The sequence below is a fragment of the Leucopleurus acutus genome (genome assembly GCF_964270905.1).
Source record: "Leucopleurus acutus genome assembly, chromosome: 13".
Classification (NCBI taxonomy): domain Eukaryota; kingdom Metazoa; phylum Chordata; class Mammalia; order Artiodactyla; family Delphinidae; genus Leucopleurus; species Leucopleurus acutus.
In genome coordinates, this window is record NC_139155.1 from 78,127,049 (window position 1) to 78,139,812 (window position 12,764).

At 41.3% G+C, this 12,764-nt stretch overlaps 1 protein-coding gene across 4 annotated transcripts in view; it reads right to left on the minus strand.

Annotated features, from left to right (window-relative positions):
* Positions 1-12,764, minus strand: part of SPRING1 (SREBF pathway regulator in golgi 1) — a 220,226-nt gene that overhangs the window by 206,566 nt on the left and 896 nt on the right. For all 4 annotated transcript variants that reach the window (XM_082853254.1, XM_082853252.1, XM_082853255.1 and 1 more), the window contains exons 2-3: positions 4,028-4,184; positions 5-156 (exon numbers count right to left, since the gene is read on the minus strand). In XM_082853254.1, the coding sequence (XP_082709380.1) occupies positions 5-156; positions 4,028-4,184 (309 nt within the window). The remainder of the gene's footprint in view (positions 1-4; positions 157-4,027; positions 4,185-12,764) is intronic.

Here is a 12,764-nt window from a genome sequence, read left to right on the forward strand (position 1 = left end):
ATACCTTGTTGGGCTGCAGGCAGCAGGAGACACAGTACTCATAGGCGCTGCAGCAGCCATTGGACAAGCAGCCATCACAGCAGTACTGCTTTGTGCCAGGGACGTTGACGTTACAGCAGCCATTTACCAGCAAATCTTTCCTCTCACAAACGTAACCTGAAAGTCAGAGACTAACCTGAGTATAAACCCAGCAGTCCCCCCACCTGCCCACCAGGGGCGATCATGAGGCAGCAATGAAAGTCCTGCATGCAAAGAACATAAAGATAGAGTCTGGACTCAGGGGCATCCTAAGGACCACAGAACCTGGAATCAGAGAGTGTCTAATCAGAGCTTGCTTCCTGCATGCAGCAGTTTACAGGAAACATGGACTCCCATCTTGTAAGTAGGCTATATATATCCTAATCTACCTAAAATTACGTTTTAGTCTGCTGTCACATATTTGATGCAATCAACACATCGCCTATGTTTTCCTGTGCTAACCTATACAAGCCAATTATTCATCTATGCCTGGGAAAAAATGTCATTATTTTTCAAAGAAAAATCTGAAAAGAGGAAAAAAGCAAGGTTTTCACTCCTGAAAGTGAGATCCTTCTAGATTTAAAACAAACAAAAAACCTCCACATATACTTTTTACATTTAAATACCTTTTAAATACTTACATTTAGTAATTTGAAGGATTTTTTAAAATAGTAGTCACACCTAACCTTTATAAACTGATTTAGGCTCCTTTTAAGTATACATTGCAGGGATTCAACTACCCCTCAGAATTAGGGAATGAGAGTACTCTAATACCCAAGGAAGAAAAATCCTCCCAATTCCCTCCATTCATCATCTAAACACACCCCCTCCAACCTAGTTCATTCATTCATACTCAACTTTAAGAATCTCCTCACAAAAGCTAATTTATTGTTCATAGCTGCTAAATACACATTTCTCTATATCCTTCTGGGAGTGGGACAGAAAAATGTAAGAACAAGTCCATTAGGGACACCACGTGGCCCATGGGAAATTCCCAGGTGCAGGCCCAGGCCCACAGGTACACACACGGGCCCACGGGTGCACACAGGTGCAGAGCAGCTGTTCCTCACATCATTCCATTCTAAATGCCCCAGCTTCTTAATCCTCAGAGAATGAGACATCGTGAAGCATGAGGTTGTTTTCAGAAACCACTCTGGAAAAACAAAGCATGAGGTTGTTTTCAGAAACTACACTGGAAAACAAAGTCTGTGCAAACGCAGGAGGCACCATTAAAATAAGAGTGGAAGGGACCAGAAGGGCCCTCACGTCACACGGGGAAAACTGAGAACCAGATCGCTGCTGTTGTGGTTTTAACTATGCCTTTTGTCTTCTAAATTAAGACAGGATGATTCTAATGCCACATTAAATGTTTCTGGGATTCTTCCTAACTATTCTTACTCACTTCCTTCAGAAGGGTTATAAATTAAAAATCTGAATAAGCCAGCATGTTCCTCAAAATTCTACCCCAAATGATACAGAGCATCTTATTACATGATCTGTGTCAGAAAGATGTAAAACATTACACTTGTTGAAATGATCTTTCTGCCCTTTTCTCTTTTCCATGTTATAAGTGTTAGCATCTCAGGCCTTCTGTTTTTCCCCAGTACAAACTGCAAGTATTTAGCTTTGAAACCAGGCGGGTCTTTCTAACTCCTGGTGAAAGTCCATCAAGATTTTTCCTTTTGCATCAGAAATGTACTCCTGCAAACATTATTTCCAATGAGGAGTCCTGTGAGATCACAACCTCAGAGTGTGCTGCTACTGACTGGGAAACCAACTTCTAACCTTTGAAAAGTTTGTAACTCTGCTGGTTGTCTTACTGAATAAGGTGTCACCCTGACAACACTCGTGGGGGTGGCATCTGCTTGCTAAAAGGCAAAAATTCCTGCAAGTTTTCTTTATTACACTGCTTATCTCCTCTCCTGCATTCATGGAGGTAAAATAAAACCTATGGTTCTTGGATTTTTTTTGATTGGTTCTTGGAACTTAAGAAATCTGAGAGTCTTTGTCTCACTTGAATTAAGCAGAGGGAAATCATTCTTTTGCTAGCTATGACAAAAGAAAAGGACAAACTGTCATTCATAACTAATATTAAAGTCAAGTCATAAGATTTCACACTTTCTGAGTACCATACAAACAAAAGCTTATAAGAAAAAAGCACTGAACTCCAAGTTCAGTCCTGGTCTTAGTCCTAGGTCTGCCCCTGACTGACTAGCTCGGTCATCTTATGGAAGTAACTTTCCTTCGCTGAACTTTACTGTTAAAACAAAGCAAAACAAATGTTACTTGCAATTTAATCTGCTTTTTCAATGTGATCTTAAAAACAGAGCTGGGCACTGTTGAGTCAGCAGTGCATTTTTGTGCAAAATTTTCCAGCTCTTCTAATCTAGGTGGGAGGTTTTCCTGATTCCTTCCTTCAATCCCAAATAATCTCATCTGCTCTGATTCCTTTGAGATCTTTTTGGAAAAGTTTTTTTTTTTTAATGATTTTGCTGGGGTTGCAAACTTTAAATATAGATATATAAAAAGCACTATAGTTCCATTTTGAAGATAGCACATGTCTTCATTTTGTTAGGCTTCATCAGGTATCGATTCAAGGTTACCTGTATCAATTTCAGTATTGTGACATTCATAACCCATTTGTTCTGAGACTCTCTAAGACAGAGCCAATTTTACTCTTGCAAACTAACCAGATTATTGTAAACCACCAGGTGAAAAGGGAATAAACAATCTGTAAACCAGTCGGGGAACTCTGACCACTGTTTGGATAGCTGACATTAAGGAAAAGTGGTACTCTCTTGGCGTGATAATGGTATCCCGTTTATGGTTTGTAAAAGAGCCCCTGCCACCTTGGGCAGGTTCCTGAACCGCTTGGTGTATCTTCAACTACAAAGTGAAGACAGAAACACCTACACCTCACAGGACTGCTACAACAATCAAATGAGATGTTATTCAAGGAGAGCTTTTAGCCCAGTGCCCAGCATGTAGTAAGGGCTAAATTAATGCAGGCAGAGCATTACCAGGAGTCTCTCCTTGGGGGACTGGGCCAGTCTTAGAGTGGTTAGAGCTCTAGCGGCTGTCTAATCCAAACGCCTCGCCAGCACAGGAATCGCCTTTCTTATACACTAAAACTCTGGGAGAAGGCACCAAAACAGACAGATTGTTTTTTTTAATTGAGGTATCATTGATTTACAATATTACATAAGTTTCAGGTGACAACTTAGTGATTCATAATTTTTAAGAGTTATACTCCATTTATAGTTATTATAAAATATTGGCTATATTCCCTGTGCTGTTTGATATACCTCGGTAGCTTATATTTTATACACAGTAGTTTGTACCTCTTAATCCCCAGCCCTATCTTGCCGCTGTAAAAAGAATGAAATTTTGCCATTCGCAACAACGTGGATGGATTTGGAGGGTATTACACTTAGTGCAGTAAGTCAGACAGAGGAAGACAAATACTTTGATGTTGTATGATATCACTTATACGTGGAACCTAAAAATAAAACTAGTGAATATAACAAAAAAGAAACAGACTGATGTTTTAATAGTAACAGTAAAACATTTTGGAAGTGTTTATAATTCATTTGAGATTATGCAGTCAACAAGTGCATTCATTCTCTTCCTAAATGCCAACACTATGTGGATACGATTCACGTCACCAAGAAGGAAAACTGTTTATCTTGCAGAGTTCACCATCAAAATGAGAAAAAAAGGACTGTTAAGATCTGAAAGTACTGGGGCTGGGAAGAGACTGGCAGGAAGTAGTCAAGGGGCTGACGCATGATAAAATGCTAAAACCGTAATTCTAACTCTGGAGAGTGTCTCTTATCAAACCAAGCTTCTCTGATGTTGAGGGGAACCTTGAATGATGAGTCAGATATAAAAGACAAAGACGTGAGAAGTGTTGAAATGGGCAAGAGGGGGAAAGACAGCATATAAAATCCCTATTTAAAAACCTACGAATGGCCCAGGGACTGCAGGAGAGGAAGGGAGCCAGACTAACCAAGTTCATCCGTGATGAGGTGCTTCCCTTGAATGGAGTTCCGGCACTGGTTGCTGGGCCGACTGCTGTTGCCCAAGTTAAACTGCACTTTCCATGGGATGGGCTGATCGTGGTCGTGAACCTGGAGGAGATTCCGATCTCTCACTGCCCTCTCCTCCTACAAAGACACCATAAATGACAAGGTTAAAGTATCACTTCTTGCATTTTCACCAATTTTTTCATAGAAACTACAGTAATAGGAAAGAAACAATATAAAACAGCTTGCACAACAGGAATCTGCACTCCCCTGGTATGAGTAAAGTCTGAGCCAAAGTCATGAAAAAAAATGCAGGGCTTCCCTGGTGGCACAGTGGTTAAGAATCCACCCACCGGGACTTCCCTGGTGGCACAGTGGTTGAGAATCTGCCTGCCAATGCAGGGGACATGGGTTCGAGCCCTGGTCCGGGAAGATCCCATATGCTGCGGAGCAACTAAGCCCATGTGCCACAACTACTGAGCCTGCACTCTAGAGCCTGTGAGCCACAACTACTGAGCCTGCGTGCCACAACTACTGAAGCCTGTGCGCCTAGAGCCCATGCTCAGCAACAAGAGAAGCCACTGCAATGAGAAGCCCGCGCACCGCAAGGAAGAGTAGCCCCCACTCACCGCAACTAGAGAAAGACTGCGCACAGCAATGAAGACCCAATGCAGCCAAGAATAAATAAATGTATTTCTTTTAAAAAATGCAAAATAAACCTGCAGGAAGAAGTAATAAATTAGGGCTATGCTTCAAAACTGGCAGACTTACATAAATGCCCTTGGACTACGTGCATGTTATGAATGTGTACAAAAGCATTAATTTTGTCAAAAAAATTTGGAGGGAAAAAGTTTTGAAATTTTTCTGATGGCAAATCATTTAAAATATGTTTTATATGAAAACAAATACATTGTGGAATAGAATGTAAAATCTGAATACACTTTTAAAATAGAAGAGGAAACTTCAAAGAAACTTTCCAACTGTCATTTCAGACAATACCTGGACAGGTCTAGGGCACAAGGTTACTTTCATTTGCAGTAAGGAGTTTAGTGGTAAACTAAGGGGAACGCTGAATTGGGAGGTTGATTTCAGGGGCAAGAAGAAGCATGTCAACTTGCAAATTTCTTCTATGAAAAAATACTAAGTATGTGACCCTTAGAACATACCTTTCTTTATAAAAGACACCCATGCCAGCCAGCCCTTTACCGAGACATGCAAAGTGAGGAGTTGCTCTAGAGGCAAGAGTTTAGATCTTTTCTCCTAGCCCCCAAGGCACAGTCGGGCTTTCCAAATTGCCTTTGTTATACTCTTAAAGAAACTAAGTAAGGTGCCTGAGTGCTAAAAAAACAAGCCATGCAAGAAAGAGCCATCTTCTCAGAGGATTCTTCAACCTATCTATCACTGGAAAACAAAACAATGATAAGACTCCCTCCAAGAGGATTTTTATACATAATAGTTTAACCATTCTACCATTTTAATAGAGTTCTGTGGCTTTTGCCATTAAGAATGATCTGTCATGTGTCACTGTTTGAGAAAAAGGGACTAACCTTGAAAGTTGATGGCAAAGGTTATACTTTAAGACAATGGGAAAGAGCTATACAGTTACTAAGATATCTCTAGGAAAGCTATGTGGGAAGAGCTATTAATATTTAAGACATGCAAATCCACATCTACTTTGGCACAGCAAACACATGTTTGAGGCCTAGCCTCTGGAAAGTACAGACGTGTAAGGGTGCACTAGGATGTCTACTACAGCACCATTTATGTGGTGGAAAAAACCTGGAACCCCAACCACAGAGAAATGAGTGAATAAACACTGGATAGCCATAGCTATTACCTAAAAATTACCTATGACTTATGTGTATTTATCTAGAGCAGGAGTCCTTAAACCTGACTTGCACATCAGATTATTAAGGACTTCAAATTCTGATTCCTGAGCCCAACTCCAGACTGAGTAAAAAGCTCTGTGGATGGGACCTGGGAATCAATATTTTTAAAGCACTCGGATAATTTTAATACAGAGGGCTACAGATCCCTGGTGGATGTCCACAGTATATTAAGAAACAAAACAAGTTACAAAATAATGTGCATATTATCACACATTGTATTATGATAACTGTATTAATACATACATATGGGTTTATAAGAGCTGAGATAAATGCATGCAAAGATACTACAAACCATTAACATGGAAAGGACATAGGTGATTATTAACATTTTTCATCATCGTTGGAATAGTTTCATTTTTAATTTAAAATAAAATGATAAAAAATTATTAAAAACATGATGATCATTAACAACAGGAGACACTAAATGAGGAATCTACAGGAACTCTGTACTATCCTTGAAACTTTTCTGTAAATCCATAATTACTCCAAAATTAAAAGTTTATTTAAAAAAAAATGACTGCCAACATAAAAGACATAAATTGCCCACAATCCCATCACTTGAATAAAGCTATATCTATTTCTGCATATTAACTTCTAGCCTTTGACCCCAGCATTTATACTACAAATTAGTATGCTTCACATTCAGCTCCTCTTGACACTAATTGGATGGTAAACGATTCAAGTACCTACATTATCTTGATAATCACATTTTCAAGGCTATATAATAATCCATCACCCTGATGTGCTGTAATTTAGTAAAAACATCCTCTACAGATCAACGTTTAAGCCCACCCCAGGTGTCTGTTATCATAAATAGCACTGCAATAAAAATGTAGACCTTTTGCTTATTCTCTTGAGTAATTTGTGGTAGGAATTATTATTAGTAGAGTCAATGCTAAATAGTGCCAAATATTGATAATTTCCCAAAAGTTATATATGCCATTTGTAACATTACCAGAATTTAAATAACAGTGTGCCACTCCACTATTGAATTTTGTTCCTTAATTTACTAAAGGTAAAACAGTCCTTCAAGGTGGCTTTCATTTCTATTCCGCCCCCTCTCTTTTGTTTCTTTTATAGGAAAGAACTGGCACTAGCAGGAACAGGATGGGTTATATCAATACAAAAACAACATCGGTATTCCTTGGTTGGGGCAAGAAAAGGACTTAAATGCATAAGTCTTGAGAATATGGGAAAAATCACTTAGGTGCACAATGCTTAACCACCTGTAAATTCATGAGTTCTGCTGGGACCGTGTCAATTAACGGCATAATCAAGCTATGTGCAAACTAAAGTGCACTTGAAATGCTACCCTAGATAAATTAACAGCCATAAAGACTTAAGAAGCTGGTCAAAGTACAGTAAACTGGATCTCACAACAAGGTTGAAAGTGCTCTTGACATCACTCTCAAACTTTCCTGTTATTCCTTCTGAAAGAAAATGAAGAGTTCACGGACAAGGGCATCCCAGAAGGACCTCTTTCACATTACTGTGTTCCTGGTAAATAGGATGGCAATTCTCCCAGCACTTGTACTTGTTTTCAAACATGAATATTTAAGACCTTTCCAAAAGAACTGGTAAGAGTTGTACAACCAGAAAAGACCGTACAAGAGATTGTGTAAGACATAATGGCAAATGTAATGAATTAGCACATGGTCGCTTTCCTGAAGGTCCAGTCTTGCAAGGGTGTGGTGAAGGGGCACTGAGGGGATTCCTTCATTGGACAGGTGGCTTTAAACCTTTCCGAAACTACCCTACTAGGCTGTCTCAATTTTGAGCACCCCCCCGTGTGTATGTGTATGTGTGTGTGTGTGTGTATGTGTGTGTGCGTGTGTGTATGTGTGTGTGCGTGTGTGTGTATTTTTTAATTCAAGATTCATTCAAAGGTATCAAGTTCTTACAATGTGTGAAAGATACAGAGACAAAGATAGGCAGGTTCTCTACTCTCAAAGAGCCTCCAGGGCCTTCCCTGGTGGTACAGTGGTTAAGAATCCACCTGCCAATGCAGGAGACACGGGTTCGAGCCCTGGTCCGGGAAGATCCCACATGCTGGTGGAGCAACTAAGCCCATGTGCCACAACTACTGAGCCTGCACTCTAGAGTCCGCAAGCCACAACTACTAAGCCTGCATGCCACAACTACTGAAGTCCATGCGCCTAGAGCCCGTGCTCTGCAGCAAAAGAAGTCACCGCACTGAGAAGCCGGCGCACCACAACAAAGAGTAGCCCCCACTCACGGCAACTAGAGGAAGCCCGCACGCAGCAACTAAGATCCAATGCAGCCATAAATAAATAAATAAATTTATTTAAAAAAAAAAAGGAGCCTCCAGAATTTTCTTCATAAACTACAAGGCGCTAGAGAAATGTTTTTATTACTAATGTATATTACTTAACCTCTGATTTAAAAAGGGGTATTTTAATAACTGTCCTGTCTCTTTTTCGGGGGTTATCATTAGGGTCAAATGAGATGTGTCCCACGTAAGCAGTAAAGCACTTAAACATAAGGCACTGTCATTAAAAGAATCGCTTATGATTCTCAAAAGTAAAAGAAAAAAGGGGATAAAGGCCAGAGGGAATCCCAATGTCTAATATTTGGGGAATAGCTAATAACTATAGCCTGATCATGGAAATTTTTAGTTATAAAAACTTACACCTCGAAAGAGCTTTTAAAGATGGGGAAAATGCATATATGTTAAGTGAAGAAACAGTAGGCCCTAACTATATTTTTAAAATATGAAGAAAGAAAATATGCCCAAATATCATCGGTAAATCCCTCTGGTGAGATTAAAGATAATTGCTTTCCTCCTCTACCCTGTGCAGCACTTTACAGACTCTGAAAGGTATATGTACCTTGTTGATACGGTGAAAAACAGAGCAGAAAAACAGATTAGCAACTCTCTCTTATGATTTATTATACTTTATATAGTGTCTAACTTGAAACCAATTTACATACTTAATTACGTTAAAGCTAAAGATGTTCATATATTTTCAAGGAGTTATGCAAATAGCCCTGACACTTTCTGGAACTGCACCACTTGAACAACTATGAGAACAGTTATTTACATGAGAGGCCCTCTAAGGACCCTTCTGACTCCAAGACGGATTTCTCTAATCTCAGCTCAAATGCCCCACAGAGTTAGGCCCACCTTGCCGCTCTATCACAGTACCTTGTTTTGTATTCTTTGTATCACAAATTATTATCTGAAATAATTCTGCTCATTTGCCATTTCTACCCCTCACCCCCTACAGAATATAGGCTCTGGGAGAGTAAGACTGTATCTGCTTTGCCCCCCACTGTATCTCCATCATCTAGCAGACAGTGCCTGGTGCAGCTGGTGTTCACTAAACATTTGTTAAATCAATGTGCCCAAGTCACCTAGCACCCAGTCCTCACCCCCAATGGCATCCCCACCAAGGTCACTAATTTCTCCTGTGCTCCCATCCCTACAATTTAAGCTATCCCCCAAAGCATTAATTAACATGAAAATCAAAACAGGAATTCAAAGCTGTAGAGAATAATCAACTATTCTCTAGGCAAAAAGTGGCCACATCTGCTCCACGAGTTCACAGTCTCACTGAAGCAGAGCTAAGGATCATATGAAAAACTCCAAAGATTTCCGAGTTTTTCACAGCCTCTTCTCAATTAATTCTAACCACACCCACCCCGCCTTCCCGTCCAATAGACAGACAGCTGTGCTACAGCACAGCTCCTTACAGATGGAGCCTGAGGCTGGGCAAAATGGAGCAGACTCCCTCAAGCCACACAGCTCAGGAGTGCTGGAAGACCGAAACTGCAGCAGAGAATAGAGCAGAGGAGCAAACTCACAGGCACGCAGGAGGGGCATCAGTCAGAATAGGCTCCAAGGATCCTTTCCAGTTTTAAAAATTATTGAGGACTTCAGTATGTGAGTTAATGAGGGTTATGGCTAACGATATTTATCATACTGGAAATTAAAACCAATTCTTAAAACATTTAAATAAGTTATTTATTCGTTTAAAAATAACAATAATGAGGTCTTCCCTGGTGGCCCAGTGGTTGAGAGTCTGCCTGCCGATGCAGGGGACACGGGTTCCTGCCCCGGCCCGGGAAGATCCCACATGCCGCGGAGCGGCTGGGCCCATGAGCCATGGCCGCTGAGCCTGCGCGTCCGGAGCCTGTGCTCCGCAACGGGAGAGGCCACAACAGTGAGAGGCCCGCATACCGCAAAAAATAATAATAAAAAATAACAATAATGAGCCCATTACATGTCAACAGTTTTTCATGTGTGTGGGGGGAAAAATGTTTTTCAAAACAAAAAAATATACTTGGTGAGATGAGAAAATGTCTTTACATTTCTGCAAATGTTTATAATGTCTGGCTTGACGGAAAACAGCTGGATTCTCACAACTGCCTCTAAATCCAATTTATTGCAATACCTTGTTCAGGTTGAAGCTTATGAAGAAAATCTACCTCACACAAATGTGCAGTTGGAAATAGGAGGATTTTAGTGGCTCTTCCAGATAATTATGGATAATCTTCTTTGATACTACTTCAAAACTTGACAAGTATAGTTTCTTAAAAGTTCACTGCAAATGGTACAGCCACTTTGGAAAACAGCCCGGCAGTTCTTCAAAAAGTTAAACACAGTTACCAAGTGACCCATCAATTCCACTCCTATGACCATACTCAAGAGAACTGAAAACATATTTCCAAACAAAACCTTGTACACCAATGTCCATGGCAGCCCTAGTCATAATAGCCAAAAGGCAGATACAAGCCAAGTCTCCATCAAATGATGATGGCTAAACAAAATGTGTTAGATGCCTACAACGGCATATTACTCAGACATAAAAATGAAGTACTAATACATGCTACAACATGGATGAGACTTGAAGACTGGCTTTTAACTGAAAGAAGACAGACAAAGAAGACCACATAGTGTATGTTTCCATTTATATGAAATGTCCAGAATACGTAAATCCATGGAGACAGAAAGTTGACTAGTGGTTGCCAGGGGCTTGATGGGCAGGGATAGAGAGGTTATAGCTAACGCGTTTCTTAGGCAGTGGGGGAATCAGATCCAGAAAAATCTGCAAAACAAAACTGTTGCTGAAAGTTTCAGGGGATTCACGATCACCCCACACACACACACATACACACACCCCTAGGACTGTAGTCACAGATCACAAGTTTAAAAAAAAAAAAAAAAAAGACACACGGGGAAAAATAAAAAAAGAACAAGGTACACCAGAGTACTTAAAAGGCATTTGTAGGAGGAATTCCCTGGTGGTCCAGTGGTTAGGACTCTGCACTTTCACTGCTGAGGGTCCGGGTTCGATCCCTGGTCAGGGAACTAAGACCCCACAAGCCCCGCGGTGCAGCCAAAAAAAAAAAAAGTGGCTGTAGGGAAAGTCACAGTGTAGACAGCATCTGAGTCAGGCAGGAAAAATTAGTAGGAGTGTGCCAAGCTGGGAAGAAAGAAAAAGTCACCCCAATTAAAAAGATGTGATTGTTCAACCAATATTTGAATACCCATGAAGTGCCTGGCAGTATTCTAGGGACTGAGATTCTATGAACAACACAGACAAGGTCCCTGGTCTCCAAAAAATTACGTTCTAGAAGGGAGAGTGAGGGGAGACAGATAAACAGGTAAATGATCCAGAAATGCTCAGTAAGTGATGCTTACCGCAGAGAAAATAAAGCAGGACTATGGGCAAGGAACTGAAATCACTGAGATTGTGTCACCTGCTGTGACCTGGAGCAGTAATAGTTAGCCTCACCTGAACTGACAAAAAAAAAAAAAAAAACACTCACAATGCAGAGATCCTGGAACGGGCGTCTGGAGTTTTAGCTGAGTGCAACAGGAACCCAAAGAAGAACTATACACAAGGGAGTGCTGGGATTTTTTTTTTCTTTTCAGATTATCACTCCTCCTGCTGGTTAGAGAATAGACTGTAGAATAAGAAAGGAAGCAGGGCTTCCCTGGTGGCGCAGTGGTTGAGAGTCCGCCTGCCGATGCAGGGGACGCGGGTTCATGCCCCGGTCCGGGAAGATCCCACGTGCCGCGGAGTGGCTGGGCCCGTGAGCCATGGCCGCTGAGCCTGCGCGTCCAGAGCCTGTGCTCCGCAGCGGGAGAGGCCACAACGGGGAGAGGCCCGCGTACCGCAAAAAAAAAAAAAAAAAAGCAAGGAAGCAGAGACCTGTTGGTGGGCTACTACAGCAGTCCAGACAGGGAAAAGCTGAAGGTATCTGTGGCTGGGGAATGGTAGTGCCACTCAGTGAGGCTGGGAAGACTGGAGAGGAAGTGGTGGTGGAGAATCAGGAGTTCTGTTTTGGCCAAGTATGAGGAGCCGACAACGCACGCAAAAAGGGACGTCAAGCAAGCAACGGGATATAAGAACCTTGGGGTTTCTGGATAGGTCAAGGCTGGAGTTAGAAACAGCAACAGCATACAGCTGGTATTTAAACCAATGGTGCTAGAGATGAGCTGGGTCAGCTGGGAGGAAGGTAGAGGGCTGAGTCCGGGGTCACTACAGCACCCACCTGACAGGAAAGGAACAACACGTGGCCATGAGCAGGTGTCTGCGAAGTTGTGAAAACACAAGTGCAAGCACTTAGTCTGCATGAATGTCACCGACGCATCCCAGTCACCAGAAGAGGCTTACAACACTCAGCCTGTTAGCCTGAGGTGAGAGGTGGGCTACGGTCCCCTAACTTTCCGTTTTACAATCTCCTAAAACTAAGGTGACCATATCACTTAGTATTTCTTTTCTACTCATTGACAAATTTTATACGAATATGACCCTTGAGAATGAAAAGGGGAGCTTTTCTAACTGCATCAGCGCAAGAGCAT